At 46.7% G+C, this 22,645-nt stretch overlaps 2 protein-coding genes across 2 annotated transcripts; one reads left to right on the forward strand and one right to left on the reverse strand.

Annotated features, from left to right (window-relative positions):
* Positions 1–2,675: 2,675 nt before the first annotated feature.
* Positions 2,676–4,870, reverse strand: cdc26 (cell division cycle 26 homolog). The gene is made up of 4 exons (XM_072453407.1): positions 4,770–4,870; positions 3,718–3,802; positions 2,873–3,095; positions 2,676–2,782 (listed from the first exon to the last, which is right to left on the reverse strand). The coding sequence occupies exons 2-3, from the start codon at positions 3,796–3,798 to the stop codon at positions 2,907–2,909; spliced, it is 270 nt and encodes an 89-aa protein (XP_072309508.1). The 5' UTR covers positions 3,799–3,802; positions 4,770–4,870; the 3' UTR covers positions 2,676–2,782; positions 2,873–2,906.
* Positions 4,871–5,604: 734 nt separating this feature from the next.
* prpf4 (pre-mRNA splicing tri-snRNP complex factor PRPF4) lies at positions 5,605–21,289 on the forward strand. The gene is made up of 7 exons (XM_072453561.1): positions 5,605–5,777; positions 10,117–10,303; positions 15,090–15,177; positions 16,555–16,634; positions 17,919–18,012; positions 18,232–18,326; positions 21,196–21,289. Exons 1-7 carry the CDS (start codon positions 5,612–5,614, stop codon positions 21,287–21,289), a joined length of 804 nt encoding a protein of 267 aa, XP_072309662.1. The 5' UTR covers positions 5,605–5,611.
* The last annotated feature ends 1,356 nt before the right edge of the window (positions 21,290–22,645 follow it).

Here is a 22,645-nt window from a genome sequence, read left to right on the forward strand (position 1 = left end):
TAGCTATTTTTTACTTTATTTTATTTTTATTTTATTCTTTTGTCATTATTTTATTATTATTATCTGATTTTTATCTTTATTTTGTATTTTTATTATCTATTTTATCCCCCCCCCTCCCTCCATTCCCTGTTAAGATAGAAGAGGAGTTGTGTTCATAAGAGTTTTTTGTTTTGTTCATAAGAGTTTTTCTATTAAGAGTTTGTTTGAAACTTCCTATAATCTGTCCTTTCCTCCTGTTTCTACTGCAACAACCACATGTCCCTGTTACATGTCCCACATGTCCCTGTGTGGACAACATATCCCACATGTCCCTGTTACATGTCCCACATGTCCCTGTGTGGACAACATGTCCCTGTGGGACATTAAAGGTTTATCTTATCTTATCTTATCTTAACTTAAAGGACACATATGAGGGCTTAAAGGACACATATGAGGCTTAAAGGACACATATGAGGGCTTAAAGGACACATATGAGGCTTAAAGGACACATATGAGGGCTTAAAGGACACATATGAGGCTTAAAGGACACATATGAGGCTTAAAGGACACAGATGAGGGCTTAAAGGACACATATGAGGCTTAAAGGACACAGATGAGGGCTTAAAGGACACATATGAGGACTTAAAGGACACATATGAGGGCTTAAAGGACACATATGAGGCTTAAAGGACACATATGAGGGCTTAAAGGACACATATGAGGCTTAAAGGACACAGATGAGGGCTTAAAGGACACATATGAGGACTTAAAGGACACATATGAGGGCTTAAAGGACACATATGAGGCTTAAAGGACACATATGAGGGCTTAAAGGACACATATGTGGCGGCGCAGCCTAAATGCCGGAACATGTCGGCATCGGTGAAACTGAGATAAACCCAAAAAAAGATTTTTTTTTTCAAATGTGTGATTTTCGTTTTTTTGCAGAATGTGCTAGTTGAAGTAATGAATAAGCCCCTGTGTGCTTCAGATAACACTATTGGTTGTCTTAAACGTATACATTAAGCTGTTAAAAATGTGGAGTTTTCGGGTCTTTTTCCTGCTCTCCTGGGGGGCGTCACCTTTTTCTAGCCAATGTATTGTTTACATTTTCCACCAATCAGCTGTGATCCTCATGGCAGCTGCTGCTCCGTGTTTTCCTCTCATTCCTCCAGACCGTCTGCAGAGCACAGTCTTCAGAGCTTACATTTCCTGGACTACATTGCAACGGAACTGTTTACTCAGGTACACTTTTACTTTACTACTAAATTATTGCTTTAACGCTGTGTTTTAAGGCGGTCTCGTGATCACTTTAGAATCTTACTTGTCTGCTCCGGTGGAGCTAATGCTAAGCTAACATGTTGCTTCAGTGCACTCTGCAATACGGGCTTAATGTGACTACTTGCTGTTATCACCATGTTATCGGGTTATTTTTCGGCGTGGGTTGGCCCGTGGGTTGTGTGGGTCGTGCTTTGTGTCTGTTTTATGCTGCTTTGTTAGTTTTCGTGACTAAACCGGCTGTTAGCACCACAGCCCGGAGCTAAACGCAGCTATTCGGAGCTAAGTTGTAAGCTAAACTTTGCTATGTTATCGGGTTATTTTTCGGCGTTTTGTCTGTACAAATTATATACTTATGTAGTATTGCTTGAGTCTTGAGTGACAGCTGTAGGGGGAGGGGCTGTCAGTGTGACAGGGGGAGGGCTTATCTCAATGAGATGCAAATGAGCCCCGCCCCCCTGTGACTCTGGGCTCACTCCGGTGAGAAACTTTGGAAGCCGTTTTCTCAGTGAAAGGTTTTGAGAGTTGTAACATTCAAATGACCACAACTTACTCAAATATGATCAGATCTACATGAGTGACACATCATTGTAAAGCTTTGAATTAACACTTTCAGAATCTGTGAATAACTCAAAATGTCTCCGGGTAGACATGTACGTGCTTTTTCCACGTTCAGACACACATGAGGTCTTAAAGGACACATATGAGGGCTTAAAGGACACATATGAGGCTTAAAGGACACATATGAGGACTTAAAGGACACATATGAGGGCTTAAAGGACACATATGAGGCTTAAAGGACACAAATGAAGTCTTTAAGGACACATATGAGGGCTTAAAGGACATATGAGGCTTAGAGGTCACATATGAGGCCTTAAAGGACACTTATGAGGGCTTAAAGGACACATATGAGGCTTAAAGGACACATGTGAGGGCTTAAAGGACACATATGAGGGCTTAAATGACACATATGAGGGCTTAAATGACACATATGAGGGCTGAAAGGACACATATGAGGGCTTAAAGGACACATATGAGGGCTGAAAGGACACATATGAGGGCTTAAAGGACACATGTGAGGGCTTAAAGGACATATGAGGTCTTAAAGGACACATATGAGGGCTTAAAGGACACATATGAGGGCTTAAAGGACACATATGAGGCTTAAAGGACACATATGAGGGCTTAAAGGACACATATGAGGCTTAAAAGACACATATGAGGGCTTAAAGGACACATATGAGGCTTTAAAGGACACATATGAGGGCTTAAAGGACACATATGAGGGTCAATGTACTTGTTCTGCTCTGTTTTCACATTGTCCCTCGTCACAATCTCAGCTGGAGCACATTAAGCTTTATTCACACTCGTTTGATGAATCTCTCCCTTCGAGCCTCAAAAACACCATGTGAAATAAGTTGCATTTTATTTGATTTGATTATAAACTTTTGTACAAATACAAACATCCACAGTCTAATGCTCACAGTTCAGAGGAGTCTGCCTGGAGTCCAGACCCCGCCCAGACCTCAGACCCGGCCCAGACCTCAGACCCCACCCAGACCTCAGACCCGGCCCAGACCTCAGACCCGGCCCAGACCTCAGACCCGGCCCAGACCCTGTCCCTCCTGAAGGCTCTGATTGGCAGGGAGTTAAAACTGCAGTGAGTTGAAAAGCCCGGGTAGAGTGTTGGGTTTGGGGTGGGGCTTGAACCCGATTCGCTCGTTCATAAGCTCCGCCCTCGAGGATGATGATGTGGATGCTGAGGCTCCTCCCCCTGCGATGATGTCAGTGATGTCAGAGGCCCCTGACTCTACCTCCTCACGCTGCCGTTTATGCGCCTTTGGAAAAACAGATAAACATGAAGTGAAATGTGATTGGCCAAGGTGGGTGGAGTCCTTACATGTGATTGGCCCAGAGGCAGACGTGGGTTTTAAACTACATACGTGGGTTTTAAACTCCCATCATGCATTTGGACTCTGTAGTCCATGAAGGCTCCTGCTTAAACCTGGTGGTTCTGGACCTCCTCCTGATAAAGGGACTTTACACATCCCAGTGTAACCTGACTTTGGCTCCCTCCTCACTGAGTACCTCATTAGCATCAGTCCAGGGCATCCACTTGTATTCACTTGTGTAAATATAGATATATATCCATTAGTATAATAAAGTATATTTCTGAATGTAAACAAAAATAATTGGCATCAAAATGAGTTCAAACCCGCGTTTCACTGATGAAGCTCTGACTTTAAAACACCAGCTCTTCAATCTGGTCCAGACCTGGTCCAGACCTGGTCCAGACCTGGTTTTAGATCTGGTTCAGACCTGGTTCAGACCTAGTTTCAGACCTGGTCCAGACCTGGTTTTAGATCTGGTTCAGACCTGGTTCAGACCTAGTTTCAGACCTGGTTCAGACCTGGTTCAGACCTGGTTTTAGACCTGGTTTCAGACTTGGTTCAGACTAACCTCCAGTTCTTTCTTGATGCTCTCAAACTCCTCACAGTCGTCGATCTTCAGCTCGATCCGAGTCGGTTTTCTCCTTAACATCGTTCTAAAATATCACAAAATCAGAGTCCTGGTTTAGACCTGGTTTAGACCTGGTTTAGACCTGGTTTAGACCTGGTTTAGTCCTGGTTTAGTCCTGGTTTAGACCTGGTTAAGTTCTGGTTTAGACCTGGTTAAATCCTGGTTAAATCCTGGTTTAGTCCTGGTTAAATCCTGGTTAAATCCTGGTTTAGTCCTGGTTTAGTCCTGGTTTAGTCCTGATTTAGACCTGGTTAAGTTTTGGTTTAGTTCCTGGTTAAGCCCTGGTTAAGTCCTGGTTTAGACCTGGTTTAGTTCCTGGTTTAGACCTGGTTTAGACCTGGTTTAGTCCTGGTTTAGTTCCTGGTTTAGTCCTGATTTAGTTCCTGGTTTAGTCCTGGTTAAGTTCTGGTTTAGTCCTGGTTTAGTCCTGGTTAAGTTCTAGTTTAGTTCCTGGTTAAGTCCTGGTTTAGACCTGGTTTAGTCCTGGTTAAGTTCTGGTTTAGTCCTGGTTTAGACCTGGTTTAGTCCTGGTTTAGTCCTGGTTTGGCCCTGGTTTAGATCTGGTTTAGTCCTGGTTTAGTCCTGGTTTGGCCCTGGTTTAGTCCTGGTTTAGTCCTGGTTTAGACCTGGTTTAGTCCTGGTTTAGACCTGGTTTGGCCCTGGTTTAGTCCTGGTTTGGCCCTGGTTTAGTCCTGGTTTAGTCCTAGTTTGGCCCTGGTTTAGTCCTGGTTTGGCCCTGGTTTAGCCCTGGTTTAGTCCTGGTTTAGTCCTGGTTTAGTCCTGGTTTAGTCCTGGTTTAGACCCGATTTGGCCCTGGTTTAGTCCTGGTTTAGACCTGCTTTGGTCCTGGTTTAGACCTGGTTTAGATCTGGTTTAGACCTGGTTTAGTTCTGTTAGCTTCGTAGTATTAGGGTTCATTCATTTCCCCGGAGCAAATGCTAAGCTAACAGGCTAACTCTTTCGGGTCACTGTTACCATGGATACCCCTTTACCTGCACGTGTCCGGGCGCGTGCGTGTGATGGTTGGGTACTCGTGAGCCTCGCGCCCGCTTTGCCACTGTTTATGTCCTGGTTTGGTTGTTTTGTTGTTCTTTATCCTCACGTTCCTTGTCCCGGAAGTGACGCTGTAATCCGGAAGCAGACCAGTGTTGTCTTCCGGTGCGCGGCGTGTGCGTTTTGTTTTTGCAGCTCGGACACGATTAAGGTGAGTTTTCTACAGATTTCACGATTTCCCGCCGCAAATACAGGTGGAAATACACGTGGAAATACACGTGGAAAGACGCATGCCTTGTTTTAGTTGTTGTAGATCATATTTTAGATGATTTAAACTGTTTTTTCCCCCACGGATTTGTCTCATCTTGGACAAAACCGGGGCCAAATTTGTCTGCATTTTGCCGTAAACATATTTGAACTGTGTTTCTAAAGTTATAAGTTATAACACAGACTGTTTAAATGACAAACGATGAAACAATTCTATGAAGCAAGAGCGGCGATGTTTAGGTTTTAAGACCATAAGATTCAAATAATGAGGCCTAAAGTGGCTCTGCTGAAGTGAACATAAAACACGTTTAACCTCAAACCAAACTTTATTTCTGTAAAGACACAATAATGATGTCATATTTATAATTGAATTACACCATCAGAAAGGACATAAGGGACTTGATTCACAGTTTTAGCACAATTTCGATCAATGGTATTTGAGAGGAAGGTGGACAGGGGCGGCAGGACAGGGGCGGCAGGACAGGGGCGGGTTGAGCTGGTTTCATGTCTCTGGAACGACTGAGTTAAAGGTTCCGTCTCCACAAGTGAAACTAAAGTGTGTTTCAGGAACAACATGTCTGACGAAGACGAGGCTCCGATGCTGAAGAGGACACGTGTCTTCTACGGAAGTCTCGAGGACAAAGAGCGAGAGAGACTCAGCGCCGAGAGCGGCTCCAAACCAGGACCAGAGTCTGGGGTCCAGGCCGGGATCCAGGCCGGGAACATCAACATCTCCTCAGGTGAGACATGGTTCTCCTCGGGTGGGACATGGTTCTCCTCAGGTGAGACATGGTTCTCCTCAGGTGAGACATGGTTCTCCCTCAGGTGAGACATGGTTCTCCCTCAGGTGAGACATAGTTCTCCTCAGGTGAGACATGGTTCTCCTTCAGGTTCTCCTCAGGTGAGACATGGTTCTCCTCAGGTGAGACATGGTTCTCCTCAGGTGAGACATGGTTCTCCTTCAGGTGAGACATGGTTCTCCTCAGGTGGGACATGGTTCTCCGTCAGGTTCTCCTCAGGTGAGACATGGTTCTCCTCAGGTGAGACATGGTTCTCCTCAGGTGAGACATGGTTCTCCTTCAGGTGAGACATGGTTCTCCTTCAGGTTAGACATGGTTCTCCTTCAGGTTCTCCATCAGGTTCGACATGGTTCCCCTTCAGGTTCTCCTCAGGTGAGACATGGTTCTCCTTCAGGTTCTCCTCAGGTGAGACATGGTTCTCCTCAGGTGAGACATGGTTCTCCTTCAGGTGAGACATGGTTCTCCTTCAGGTTCTCCTTCAGGTGAGACATGGTTCTCCTCAGGTGAGACATGGTTCTCCATGTTCTCCTCAGGTGAGACATGGTTCTCCATGTTCTCCTCAGGTGAGACATGGTTCTCCATGTTCTCCTCAGGTGAGACATGGTTCTCCATGTTCTCCTCAGGTGAGACATGGTTCTCCATGTTCTCCTCAGGTGAGACATGGTTCTCCTTCAGGTTCTCCTCAGGTGAGACATGGTTCTCCTCAGGTGAGACATGGTTCTCCCTCAGGTGAGACATGGTTCTCCCTCAGGTGAGACATGGTTCTCCCTCAGGTGAGACATGGTTCTCCTCAGGTGAGACATGGTTCTCCTCAGGTGAGACATGGTTCTCCTCAGGTGAGACATGGTTCTCCTCAGGTGAGACATGGTTCTCCTTCGAGTTCTCCTCAAGTGAGACATGGTTCTCCTTCAGGTTCTCCTAAGGTGAGACATGGTTCTCCTTCAGGTTCTCCTAAGGTAAGACATGGTTCTCCTTCAGGTTCTCCTAAGGTGAGACATGGTTCTCCTTCAGGTTCTCCTCAGGTGAGACATGGTTCTCCTCAGGTGAGACATGGTTCTCCTCAGGTGAGACATGGTTCTCCTTCAAGTTCTCAAGTGAGACATGGTTCTCCTTCAGGTGAGACATGGTTCTCCTTCAGGTTCTCCTAAGGTGAGACATGGTTCTCCTTCAGGTTCTCCTCAGGTGAGACATGGTTCTCCTCGGGTGAGACATGGTTCTCCTCAGGTGAGACATGGTTCTCCTCAGGTGAGACATGGTTCTCCTTCAAGTTCTCCTCAAGTGAGACATGGTTCTCCTTCAGGTGAGACATGGTTCTCCTTCAGGTTCTCCTCAGGTGAGACATGGTTCTCAGGTGAGACATGGTTCTCCTCAGGTGAGACATGGTTCTCCTCAGGTGAGACATGGTTCTACTCAGGTGAGACTTGGTTCTCCTCAGGTGAGACATGGTTCTCCTCAGGTGAGACATGGTTCTCCTCAGGTGAGACATGGTTCTCCTCAGGTGAGACATGGTTCTCCTTCAAGTTCTCCTCAAGTGAGACATGGTTCTCCTTCAGGTGAGACATGGTTCTCCTTCAGGTTCTCCTAAGGTGAGACATGGTTCTCCTTCAGGTTCTCCTAAGGTGAGACATGGTTCTTCAGGTTCTCCTAAGGTGAGACATGGTTCTCCTTCAGGTTCTCCTCAGGTGAGACATGGTTCTTCTCGGGTGAGACATGGTTCTCCTCAGGTGAGACATGGTTCTTCTCGGGTGAGACATGGTTCTCCTCAGGTGAGACATGGTTCTCCCTCAGGTGAGACATAGTTCTCCCTCAGGTGAGACATGGTTCTCCTTCAGGTTCTCATCAGGTTAGACATGGTTCTCCTTCAGGTTCTCATCAGGTTAGACATGGTTCTCCTTCAGGTTCTCATCAGGTTAGACATGGTTCTCCTTCAGGTTCTCATCAGGTTAGACATGGTTCTCCTTCAGGTTCTCATCAGGTTAGACATGGTTCTCCTTCAGGTTCTCATCAGGTGAGACATGGTTCTCCCTCAGGTGAGACATAGTTCTCCCTCAGGTGAGACATGGTTCTCCTTCAGGTTCTCATCAGGTTAGACATGGTTCTCCTTCAGGTTCTCATCAGGTTAGACATGGTTCTCCTTCAGGTTCTCATCAGGTTAGACATGGTTCTCCTTCAGGTTCTCATCAGGTTAGACATGGTTCTCCTTCAGGTTCTCATCAGGTTAGACATGGTTCTCCTTCAGGTTCTCATCAGGTTAGACATGGTTCTCATCGGGTTAGGAGGATCCTCTGGATCTCCAGGTCGTCATCAGCAGAGTCTGAAACAGGACCACGCCCCAAGGGGAAGAAGGAGAGAGTCATGTGACCAGCAGTGACCAGACACAGGAGAACTCGCATATAAAATACAGTGGACTTATAAATAATAAAGTGGTCTTTATCAGAAATCGGAGCCAGTGAAGAGACTCCAGCACCGGCGTCATGTGCTCTCTTCTTTTAGTTCCTGTTAGTAATCTTAATGCTGCATTTGGAACCAGTTAAAGCTTTTTATGGAGCTTTTAGGACCTGCTGTGAGTTACAGTACACTGTCAGTGAACAGAATTCACCAACTAAACCTACAAATAAAATAAGATAGACTTGGTCTGACTTTATACAGTTTACAGTTGGTCAGAATAGTGCAAAAGTGAACAGGGAGTCATTAAATGATGGTTGAAGTGACCGTTTAAGAAGTGTTCATGAGGGGAGTGGCCTCCTGCCTGAGGGGAGTGGCCTCCTGCCTGAGGGGAGTGGCCTCCTGCCTGAGGGGAGTGGCCTCCTGCCTGAGGGGAGTGGGGTCCTGTTCGTCCCAGAGGGCGCTGTAGTCTCTGTTTGTCCCTGGCTGTGGCTCTAGTGTACCACACGGTGATGGAGGAGGAGGTGATGGAGGAGGAGGAGGTGGTGGAGGAGGAGGTGGTGATGGAGGAGGAGGTGATGGAGAGTACTCTGCTGTACTCTGCAGTACTCTACTGTACTCTGCTGTACTCTGGTGTACTCTGGTGTACTTTCGCAGTACTAATCCAAAACTCTGAATAGGGACCAGGAGGTCGGGAGAGAACTATGAACAAAACTCCTTTACAGTTCTCCACAAAGTCAAGTGGTTCTCCTCTGGTTCTCCTGTGGTTCTCCTCTTGTTCTCCTGTGATTCTCCTCTGGTTCTCCTCTGCTTCTCCTCTGGTTCTCCCCTGGTTCTCCTGTGGTTCTCCTCTGGTTTTCCTGTGGTTTCTCCTCTGGTTCTCCTGTGGTTCTCATGTGGTTCTCCTTTGGTTCTCCTGTGGTTCTCCTGTGGTTCTCCTGTGGTTTTCATGTGGTTCTCCTGTGGTTCTCATGTGGTTCTCCTGTGGTTCTCGTGGTTCTCCTCTGGTTCTCCTCTGGTTCTCCTCTGGTTCTCCTGTGATTCTCCTGTGATTCTCCTGTGATTCTCCTGTGATTCTCCTCTGGTTCTCCACTGGTTCTCCTGTGGTTTTCCTGTGATTCTCCTGTGGTTCTCCTCTGGTTCTCCTCTGGTTCTCATGAGGTTCTCCTCTGTTTCTCATGTGGTTCTCTTCTGGTTCTCATGTGGTTCTCCTCTGGTTCTCATCTGGTTCTCCTCTGGTTCTCATGAGGTTCTCCTCTGTTTCTCATCTGGTTCTCCTGTGGTTCTCCTGTGGTTCTCATGTGGTTCTCCTGTGGTTCTCCTGTGATTCTCCTTTGATTCTCCTGTGGTTCTCCTCTGGTTCTCATGTGGTTCCCCTCTGGTTCTCATGAGGTTCTCCTCTGTTTCTCATCTGGTTCTCCTCTGGTTCTCATGTGGTTCTCATGTGGTTCTCCTCTTGTTCTCCTCTGGTTCTCATGTGGTTCTCCTCTGGTTCTCCTCTGGTTCTCCTCTGGTTCTCCTCTGGTTCTCATGTGGTTCTCATGTGGTTCTCATGTGGTTCTCATGTGGTTCTCATGTGGTTCTCATGTGGTTCTCCTGTGGTTCTCCTGTGGTTCTCATGTGGTTCTCCTGTGGTTCTCCTGTGATTCTCCTGTGGTTCTCCTGTGGTTCTCCTCTGGTTCTCATCTGGTTCTCCTCTGGTTCTCATGAGGTTCTCCTCTGTTTCTCATGTGGTTCTCCTCTGGTTCTCATGTGGTTCTCCTCTTGTTCTCCTCTGGTTCTCATGTGGTTCTCCTCTGGTTCTCCTCTGGTTCTCATGTGGTTCTCCTCTGGTTCTCCTGTGGTTCTCCTGTGGTTCTCCTGTGGTTCTCCTGTGGTTCTCCTGTGGTTCCAGGTGAGACTCTGGAGATAGAGGAGCGGGTGTCGGAGCGACAGCAGGAAGTTCTGTTTGAGTTCGAGCGCAGGAAACGAGCTCGTCAGATAAACGTCTCCACAGACGACACCGAGGTGAAGGCGGGGCTCCGAGCTTTAGGAGAACCAATCACAGTGTTCGGAGAAGGACCTGCGGACAGAAGAGAGAGGTACTAATACAAATGCAGTACTAATACTAAAGCAGTACTAGTACTAATGCAGTACTAATGCAGTACTAATACTAATGCAGTACTAAAGTACTAATACAGTACTAATGTAGTACTAATACTAATGCAGTACTAATACTAATGCAGTACTAATACTAATGCAGTACTAATGCAGTACTAAAGTACTAATACTAATGCAGTACTAAAGTACTAATACTAATGCAGTACTAATGCAGTACTAATACTAATGCAGTACTAATGCAGTACTAATACTAATGCAGTACTAATGCAGTACTAATGCAGTACTAATACTAATGCAGTACTAATGCAGTACTAATACTAATGCAGTACTCAAATCAAATCAATTTATTTTTGTAAGGCCCAAAATCACAACAACAGTTGCCTCTGAGGGCCACAGGGAGAAATGAATCAACAATGTCTGTGGTGGTGATGGAGTCAGACAATGTCTGTGGGGACGAGGGACGATGTCCCAGGTCCTCTGTCCTTAGACTCTCCTTCTGCAGGAAAAACTACAGAAAAAAACCTCTTTGAGAAAAAAGCGTATGTCCCTGGGTTAGTTCCAGTGAAGGAGGATGTGACTCTCACAGACGTGAGGGAGACACTGGTGCTGGAGCCTCTCTTCAGGCAGATGAGGGACCGTCCACACGGGGCAGGGACACTTCACCAGGACAGGAACATCTGGGTCCACAGGTCCTCAGGAGTGAGACAAAGACAAAGAAGGCGGTGAACAGTTTGCAAGTGGAATTATAAAATAAATATTGTTTGATAGAATAAGTCAGAAGAAGAGGATAGTGCTCAAGCTGTCATACTTCCCCCAGCACAGTTGCTGCTAGGGCAGCGGAGCTAAAGCTGTGGGTTTATGTTTCTGTTCCTAACTAGTCTGACCATAAGCGATTTCAAAGAGGAACGTTTTAAGCCTGGACTTAAATGAAGAGACTGTGTCAGCAGATTTAACATGGGCCGGGAGCTGATTCCATAACACAGGAGCTTGGGAGCTAAACGCTCTACCTCCTACTGTGCTTTTAGAGACTCTTGGCACCACCAGAAGGTCAGCATTCTGAGAGTGAAGAGCTCTGTTTGGATGATATGTTCTATAGCATCTTTGAGGTGGGAGGGGCCATGTCATTTATGGCTTTGTAGGTCAAGAGTAGAATTTTAAATTTGATTCTAAGCTCGACGGAAGCCAGTGAAGAGACTCCAGCACCGGTGTAATGTGCTCTCTTCTTTTAGTTCCTGTTAGTAATCTTGCTGCTGCATTTTGAACCAGTTGAAAGCTTTTTATGGAGCTTTTAGGACCTGCTGTGAGCAGGAGTTACAGGAGAATCTAGACGTGACAAATGCATGGATAAGTTTTTCAGCTTCACTTTTAGGCAGGATTCTTCTGATTTTGGCTCTTGTTGCACAAATGGAAATAGTCTGTTTTACAAGCTTGATTTATATGAGCTTTAAATGAGAGTTCCTGGTCAAATAAGACTCCAAGGTTTCTTACAGTAGAACTGGAGGCTTCACTGACATTGTCCAGTGTGACTATCTGCTCAGATAGAGCGTCTCGTAGATGCTTAGGACCAGCACAATGACCTCGGTTTGTTCAGGGTTAAGAAGCAGGTAGTTTAGTGTCCTCCAGGTTTTTATCTCCTTCACACAAGCACTAAGTCTGTACTTGATCGCTCTGATCAGGTTCATTGATAAATACAGCTGAGTGTCGTCTGCAGAGCAGTGGAAGTTAATGTCATGTGACCTGATCATGTGACCTAACGGCAGCATGTAAAGAGTAAACAGAATTGGACCGAGTACTGATCCCTGTGGCACACCGTAAATTACTTTAGAGCAGGTGAGCTCTGGTTTACATTAACAAATTGGTACCAGATAAATAGGATTTAAACCAGCTGAGGGCTGTTCCTACATCACATTCTAACCTCTGCAGTAGAATGTTGTGGTCGATGGTCAAACACTGAGGTCAGAACCAGGACTGAGACCAGTCCATCGTCAGCGGCTAATAACAAATCATTTGTGACTTTAACTAGTGCATGACGTGATCACATGACGTGATCACATGACGTGATCACATGACGTGATCACATGACGTGATCACATGACGTGATCACATGACGTGATCACATGACGTGATCACATGACACGATCACATGACACGATCACATGACCACATGACACGATCACATGACGTGATCACATGATCACATGACGTGATCACATGACGTGATCACATGACATGTCACTGAATATTGACTCTATTATTTCTTTGAATTTTGAGATCGATTTTTCAGATATTGTCCTTTTCATTATAACTTTATTTTGTGGGACTGGATGATCTTTAAGAATAAACTGAAAGGTAATTAGGAAATGATCTGACAATATAGGGTTGTACTAATAGGCAAGGCAAGTTTATTTGTAGAGCACATTTCATACACAAGGCAATTCAAAGTGCTTCACAGCAGGAAAAATGCATTCAAATCACAAAGAATACCAATACAGTACTAATGTACTAATGCAGTACTAATGTACTAATGCAGTACTAATGTACTAATGCAGTACTAATACTAATGCAGTACTAATGTACTAATGCAGTACTAATACTAATGCAGTACTAATGTACTAATGCAGTACTAATGCAGTACTAATGTACTAATGCAGTACTAATACTAATGCAGTACTAATGCAGTACTAATGCAGTACTAATGCAGTACTAATACAGTACTAATACAGTACTAATACAGTACTAATACAGTACTAATGCAGTACTAATGTACTAATGCAGTACTAATGTACTAATGCAGTACTATTGTACTAATGCAGTACTAATACTAATGCAGTACTAATGCAGTACTAATGCAGTACTAATGCAGTACTAATACAGTACTAATACAGTACTAATACAGTACTAACACAGTACTAATGCAGTACTAATGTACTAATGCAGTACTATTGTACTAATGCAGTACTAATACTAATGCAGTACTATTGTACTAATGCAGTACTAATACTAATGCAGTACTAATGCAGTACTAATACTAATGCAGTACTATTGTACTAATGCAGTACTATTGTACTAATGCAGTACTAATGTACTAATGCAGTACTATTGTACTAATGCAGTACTAATACTAATGCAGTACTATTGTACTAATGCAGTACTAATGTACTAATGCAGTACTATTGTACTAATGCAGTACTAATACTAATGCAGTACTAATGTACTAGAGCTGGGTTGAAAAAATCGATTTACAGATTTTTAATCGATTCGCATATTAATGACCAATTATCGATTTGTACGTCCAAAGATCGATTTAAAAAAAATATATATATTTTTAGGCCCGAGCGCCACAAGCTGCGAGAGGCCTATTAGTTCCGTAAGGCCGTGCGAAGCCCACTTCCAAACACTCACTAACGCACTCCTTCACTCACGCACGCCCCCTGCAGACTAATTAGTAGTATGAAAATGGAACATTACCGTTGTAAACGGGCGATGCCCGTGCAAAAGTCAGTGACCAGGGACCCACACCATGAGGGAGGAAAGCACGAGCGCTTTCCGAAAATGTATAGTTTATGATATTTGAAAAATGTGAAACATTGTTTTCTCATCAGAATATTCTTCTTCTTCTCGGGACACGCCCCCTATTTTTCACCCAGTGACATTGACGAAAAGTCACACAAATGTTCACACGTGTAAAGATCGTGGCTCTCTACATTCTGGCTATTTCCCTTTTCTAAAATAAAAAGTACTAATACTAATGCAGTACTAATGCAGTACTAAAGTACTAATACAGTACTACTGTACCAATGCAGTACTAATATACTAATACTGTACTAATGTACTAATACTGTACTAATGTACTAATACTGTACTAATGCAGTACTAATGTACTAATGTACTAATACAGTACAAATGTACTAATGCAGTACTAATGTACTAATACTGTACTAATGTACTAATACTGTACTAATGCAGTACTAATGTACTAATCTACTAATACTGTACTAATGTACTAATGCAGTACTAATGTACTAATACTGTACTAATGTACTAATACTGTACTAATGCAGTACTAATTTACTAATACAGTACTAATACTGTACTAATACTAATACAGAAAATACTATAACTACTACTAATATTCCATGAGCCTGATCCTCTCAGACAGACTCTGCTGTGAGTTAGAGCTCGTCAATATTTGTGTTTCTGACCTGGAGCCTTAGTCCCTGAATCTCACAGATCTCTTAGTCTGCAGTACTCTGCAGTACTCTGCAGTACTCTGCTGTACTCTGCCGTACTCTGCCGTACTCTGCCGTACTCTATTGTACTCTGCTGTACTCTATTGTACTCTGGTGTACTTCGCAGTACTCTGCTGTACTCTATTGTACTCTGCTGTACTTCGCAGTACTCTGCAGTACTCTGCAGTACTCTGCTGTACGCTATTGTACTCTGCTGTACTCTATTGTACTCTGGTGTACTTCACAGTACTCTGCTGTACTCTGCTGTACTCTATTGTACTCTGCTGTACTCTGGTGTACTCTGCAGTACTCTGCAGTACTCTGCTGTACTCTGCTGTACTCTATTGTACTCTGCTGTACTCTGGTGTACTTCGCAGTACTCTGCAGTACTCTGCTGTACTCTGATACCAGTACTCTGCTGTACTCTGCTGTACTCTATTTTACTCTGGTGTACTTCGCAGTACTCTGCAGTACTCTGCCGTACTCTGATACCAGTACTCTGCAGTACTCTGATACCAGTACTCTTGTATATTCACAGACTTCGCAGTATTCTGTCGGTGGTTGGACCTGATGCTCTGAAGAAATCTCGTAAAGACGAAGAGCGAGGCAGAAGATCCCACGAAGAGGTTAGAATGTGACATAGAAGATATATGAGTATTTAAGTACTAGTACTCTAAACCTGCCTGCACGCCGTCTCTAGTGCTCTGGCCTGCACGCCGTCTCTAGTACTCTGGCCTGCACGCCGTCTCTAGTACTCTGGCCTGCACGCCGTCTCTAGTACTCTGGCCTGCACGCCGTCTCTAGTACTCTGGCCTGCACGCCGTCTCTAGTACTCTGGCCTGCACGCCGTCTCTAGTACTCTGGCCTGCACGCCGTCTGTATTGCTCTGGCCTGCACGCCGTCTGTATTGCTCTGGCCTGCACGCCGTCTCTAGTGCTCTGGCCTGCACGCCGTCTGTAGTACTCTGGCCCGCACGCCGTCTCTAGTGCTCTGGCCTGCACGCCGTCTCTAGTGCTCTGGCCTGCACGCCGTCTGTAGTACTCTGGCCCGCACGCCGTCTCTAGTGCTCTGGCCCGCACGCCGTCTCTAGTACTCTGGCCCGCACGCCGTCTCTAGTGCTCTGGCCCGCACGCCGTCTCTAGTACTCTGGCCTGCACGCCGTCTGTAGTACTCTGGCCTGCACGCCGTCTGTAGTACTCTGGCCCGCACGCCGTCTCTAGTGCTCTGGCCTGCACGCCGTCTGTAGTACTTTGGCCTGCACGCTGTCTCTAGTACTTTGGCCTGCACGCCGTCTCTAGTACTCTGGCCTGCACGCCGTCTCTAGTACTCTGGCCTGCACGTCGTCTGTAGTACTCTGGCCTGCACGCCGTCTGTAGTACTCTGGCCTGCACGCCGTCTCTAGTACTCTGGCCTGCACGCCGTCTCTAGTACTCTGGCCTGCACGCCGTCTGTAGTACTCTGGCCTGCACGCCGTCTGTAGTACTCTGGCCTGCACGCCGTCTGTAGTACTCTGGCCTGCACGCCGTCTCTAGTACTCTGGCCTGCACGCCGTCTCTAGTACTCTGGCCTGCACGCCGTCTCTAGTACTCTGGCCTGCACGCCGTCTGTAGTACTCTGGCCTGCACGCCGTCTGTAGTACTCTGGCCTGCACGCCGTCTCTAGTACTCTGGCCTGCACGCCGTCTCTAGTACTCTGGCCTGCACGCCGCCTGTAGTACTTTGGCCTGCACGCCGTCTCTAGTACTTTGGCCTGCACGCCGTCTCTAGTACTCTGGCCTGCACGCCGTCTGTAGTACTCTGGCCTGCACGCCGTCTCTAGTACTCTGGCCTGCACGCCGTCTGTAGTACTCTGGCCTGCACGACGTCTGTAGTACTCTGGCCTGCACGCCGTCTGTAGTACTCTGGCCTGCACGCCGTCTGTAGTACTCTGGCCTGCACGCCGTCTGTAGTACTCTGGCCTGCACGCCGTCTCTGACACAGTTGTTCTTGTCATCGTGGTTGCAGTGCAGTCAAACGTGGTACCATGAAGGCCCCGCCTCTTTACAAGAAGCTCGTCTGTGGTTGGCTCATTACTCTCTGCCAAGGTCAGTATTCACACTACTCTCAGTGTTAGCATTAGCGTTAGCATTGGACCAGGTCACTATTCACACTGCTCTCAGTGTTAGCATTAGCGTTAGCATTGGACAGGTCCGTATTAACACTGCTCTCAGTGTTAGCATTAGCGATAGCATTGGGCCAGGTCAGTATTCACACTGCTACCAGTGTTAGCATTAGCATTGGACCAGGTCAGTATTCACACTGCTCTCAGTGTTAGCATTAGCATTGGACCAGGTCAGTATTCACACTGCTCTCAGTGTTAGCATTAGCGTTAGCATTGGGCCAGGTCAGTATTCACACTACTCTCAGTGTTAGCATTAGCGTTAGCATTGGACAGGTCCGTATTCACACTGCTCTCAGTGTTAGCATTAGCGATAGCATTGGGCCAGGTCAGTATTCACACTGCTACCAGTGTTAGCATTAGCATTGGACCAGGTCAGTATTCACACTGCTCTCAGTGTTAGCATTAGCATTGGACCAGGTCAGTATTCACACTGCTACCAGTGTTAGCATTGGCGTTAGCATTGGACCAGGTCAGTATTCAAACTGCCCCCAGTGTTAGCATTAGCGATAGCATTGGACCAGGTCAGTATTCACACTGCTACCAGTGTTAGCATTAGCGTTAGCATTGGACCAGGTCAGTATTCACACTGCTCCCAGTGTTAGCATTAGCGATAGCATTGGACCAGGTCAGTATTCACACTGCTACCAGTGTTAGCATTAGCGTTAGCATTGGACCAGGTCAGTATTCACACTGCTCTGTGTTCGCATTAGCGTTAGCATTTGGACCAGGTCAGTATTCACACTGCCACCAGTGTTAGCATTAGCGTTAGCATTGGACCAGGTCAGTATTCACACTGCTCCCAGTGTTAGCATTAGCGTTAGCATTTGGACCAGGTCAGTATTCACATTGCTACCAGTGCTAGCTTTAGCCCAGGTCAGTGTACGTTGCTATGCGTTTAGCATTAGCGATGATCTCAATCTGAAAACCACAGTGTGGAAAATCACAGGGTGTGTTACATATTATCATAACCCTATATTTATATATGATCATATACTTCTGTGTGTTTATGTGTGTTACTTCATGTACTTCATATACTTCATGTACTTCATGTACTTCATGTACTTAATATACTTAATATACTTAATATACTTAATATACTTAATGTACTTAATGTACTTCATGTACTTCATGTACTTCATGTACTTCATGTACCTCATGTACCTCATGTACCTCATGTACTTCATGTACTTCATGTTTTTGTGTTCAGGGCCATGAAGCGTCTGGAAAATGCTCGTTTGCAGAAAGATGTTTCTGATGCAACGAAAGCCATGAAACAACAAGAACTGCACAAAGGACTGAGAGTGAGAACTAAACCGGGACTAAAACGGGACTAAAACGGGACTAAACCGGGACTAAAACGGGACTAAAATGGGACTAAAGCGGGACTAAAGCGGGACTAAAGCGGGACTAAAGCGGGACTAACCCGGGACTAACCCGGGACTAAACCGGGACTAAACCGGGACTAAACCGGGACTAAACTAGGACTAAACTAGGACTAAACCAAGTCTTTGTCTTTGTAGAACCTGAATAACTTCTGCAGTCAAATTGGAGACGATCGTCCAATCAGCTTCTGCCATTTCAGCCCCGACTCAAAGGTTCTGGCCACAGCCTCATGGTGAGTGTGACACACGTTCAGAGCGCTGCGGCCGAATCGCGCCCGACGCAGAATTTGAGCGCGTGAACATTTGAAAGAAAAACACACCGGACGCGCGTTCCCGACGCCCCGGACTCATGTCCGTAAAATACACTCGGCAGCAGACGTGCGTCTGAGTCGTCCTGCACATGCTCAGTGGAGTCAAGTCGTCCTGCACATGCTCAGTGGAGTCAAAGTCGTCCTGCACATGCTCAGTGGAGTCAAGTCGTCCTGCACGTGCTCAGTGGAGTCGAGGCGTCTGCACGTGCTCAGTGGAGGAGTTGTGCTGTGCTGCTTTTCTCGTGGTGTAAATGGAGTTTAATGTTGGATCATGACTTTGGTTTATTAACTTTACAAAGTCCATTAGTGGAGGTGATGGGCATCAGATGGGCCCCTGATCGGCCCCGGGGCCCGTCTGGGACCTGCAGAGACTTCAGAGCTGAGCAGAGTTTAGTCAATATCATTATTTGCTCCAAGAGCTGCGTTTAAGGATTTTTTTTTATCTTGAGGCGTTTGTTTTGGGTTTTTTCCGGGTCGTGCAGCAGGTCATCTGTGATTGGCTGCGGCACATCTGCTGCAGGAACCTGAACCTGTCGCTTCAGCCGCTTCAGCCGCGCTCAAAGCGTCAAGAGCCTATGAAAACACACGACGTGCTCGATGCGCGTTTACATAGACTTTGAATGTAAACTGGACGCTTCAGCCACCGCCGTGTGTAAGCCGCTTTACACACGCACACAACACACGACACACGACACACGACACACGACACACGCACACAACACACGACACAACACACGACACACGCACACAACACCCGACACACGACACACGCCACACGACACACGCACACAACACCCGACACACGACACACGCACACAACACCCGACACACGACACACGCACACAACACCCGACACACGACACACGACACACGACACACAACACACGCACACAACACACGCACACGACACACGCACACGACACCCGACACACAACACACGACACACGCACACAACACACGACACACGACACACGCACACAACACCCGCCACACGACACACGCACACAACACCCGACACACGACACACAACACACGCACACAACACACGCACACAACACACGACACACGCACACAACACACGACACACGACACACGCACCCGACACACGATACACGACACACGACACACGCACACAACACCCGACACACGACACACGCACACAACACCCGACACACGACACACGCACACAACACCCGACACACGACACACGCACACAACACCCGACACACGACACACGACACACAACACACGCACACGACACACGACACACGCACACGACACACGCACACGACACCCGACACACGACACACGCACACAACACACGACACACGACACACGCACACAACACCCGCCACACGACACACGCACCCGACACACGACACACGCACACAACACCCGACACACGACACACAACACACGCACACAACACACGCACACAACACACGACACACGCACACAACACACGACACACGACACACGCACCCGACACACGACACACGACACACGCACCCGGCACACGACACACGCACCCGACACACGGCACACGACACACGCACACAACACCCGACACACGACACACGCACACAACACCCGACACACGACACACGCACACAACACCCGACACACGACACACGCACACAACACCCGACACACGACACACAACACACGCACACAACACACGCACACAACACACGACACACGCACACGACACACGCACACGACACCCGACACACGACACACGCACACAACACACGACACACGACACACGCACACGACACACGACACACGCACACAACACCCGCCACACGCACACAACACCCGACACACGACACACGACACACGCACACAACACACGACACACGACACACGCACACGACACACGGCACCCGACACACGGCACACGACACCCGGCACGCGACACACGGCACACGATACACGACACACGCACCCGACACACGGCACACGACACCCGACACACGCACCCGGCACGCGACACACGGCACGCGACACGCGGCACGCGACACACGCCACACGCGACACCCGGCACACGACACACGCACACGACACACGCACACGACACACGACACACGGCACACGACACACGCACACGCACACGACACACGCACACGACACACGCACCCGACACACGCACACGACACACGCACACGACACACGCACACGACACACGCACACGACACACGCACCCGGCACACGGCACACGCACACGCACACGACACACGCACACGGCACACGATACACGACACACGCACCCGACACACGGCACACGCACCCGATACACGACACACGCACCCGACACACGACACACGCACCCGACACACGGCACACGACACACGGCACACGGCACACAATACACGACACACGACACACGCACCCGACACACGGCACACGATACACGACACACGACACACGCACCCGACACACGGCACACGACACACGCACCCGACACACGGCACACGCACCCGACACACGGCACACGGCACACGCACCCGACACACGGCACACGACACACGCACCCGACACACGACACACGACACCCGGGATGGGAGTGTCCTGCTCGGGATGGGAGTGTCCTGCTCGGTATGGGAGTGTCCTGCTCGGGATGGGAGTGTCCTGCTCGGGATGGGAGTGTCCTGCTCGGGATGGGAGTGTCCTGCTCGGGGTGGGCGTGTCCTCAGGGTGGGCGTGTCCTCAGGGTGGGTGTGTCCTCAGGGTGGGCGTGTCCTCAGGGTGGGTGTGACATTTGAGTGAAACTGGCTCTTGTGTGTTTCAGGTCTGGTTTGTGCAAACTCTGGTCTGTCCCTGACTGTAACCTCATCCGCACCCTCAGAGGTACTACACACTACACACTACACACTACACACTAAACACTACACACTACACACTACACTACACACTACACTACACACTACACTACACACTACACACTACACACTACACACTACACTACGCACTACGCACTACGCACTACACACTACACACTACACTACACACTACACACTACACTACGCTACACACTACACACTACGCTACACGCTACACACTACACACCACACTACACTACACTACACGCTACACACTACACACTACACTACACTACACTACACACTACACTACACACTACACTACACACTACACTACACACTACACACTACACTACACACTACACACTACACACTACACACTATACACTACACTACACTACACTACACTACACTACACACTACACACTACACACTACACTACACTACACTACACTACACTACACTACACTACACACTACACAACACTACACTACACTACACACTACACACTACACACTACACTACACTACACTACACACTACACTACACTACACTACACACTACACTACACTACACTACACTACACTACACTACACTACACTACACTACACTACACTACACTACACTACACTACACTACACTAACCTACACACTACACTCTACACTCTACACACACTACACGCTACGCTATACACTACGCTACACGCGCTACGCTACACACTACACACTACACTACACTACACACTATACTACACTACACTAACCTTCTACACTCTACGCTATACACTACGCTACACACTACACACTACACGCTACACACTACACACACACACTACGCTACACACGTTACACACTACGCTATACACTACGCTACACACAACACTACACGCTACACACTACACGCGCTACGCTACACACTACACGCTACACACTACACTACACACACTAATCACACACACACAATACACTACACACACTACACAACACACACTACACACACACTACACTCTATACACACACACTACACACACACACACACTACACACACACTACACTACACACACACTATCTATATATATATATATATATTCATATATATATATATATATATATATATATATATATATATATATATATATATATATATATATATATATTCATATATATATATATATTCATATATATATATATATTCATATATATATATATATTCATATATATATATATAGATATATATATATATAGATATATATATATATATATATATATATATATATATATATATATATATATATATATATATATATATATATATATATATATATATATATATATATATATATATATATATATATATATATATATATATATATATATATATATATATGAATATATATATATATATAGATAGTGTGTGTG

This window comes from Eucyclogobius newberryi, unplaced genomic scaffold (assembly GCF_026437365.1).
Source record: "Eucyclogobius newberryi isolate DKJ021-1_F unplaced genomic scaffold, fEucNew1.0.hap1 SCAF_2, whole genome shotgun sequence".
Classification (NCBI taxonomy): domain Eukaryota; kingdom Metazoa; phylum Chordata; class Actinopteri; order Gobiiformes; family Gobiidae; genus Eucyclogobius; species Eucyclogobius newberryi.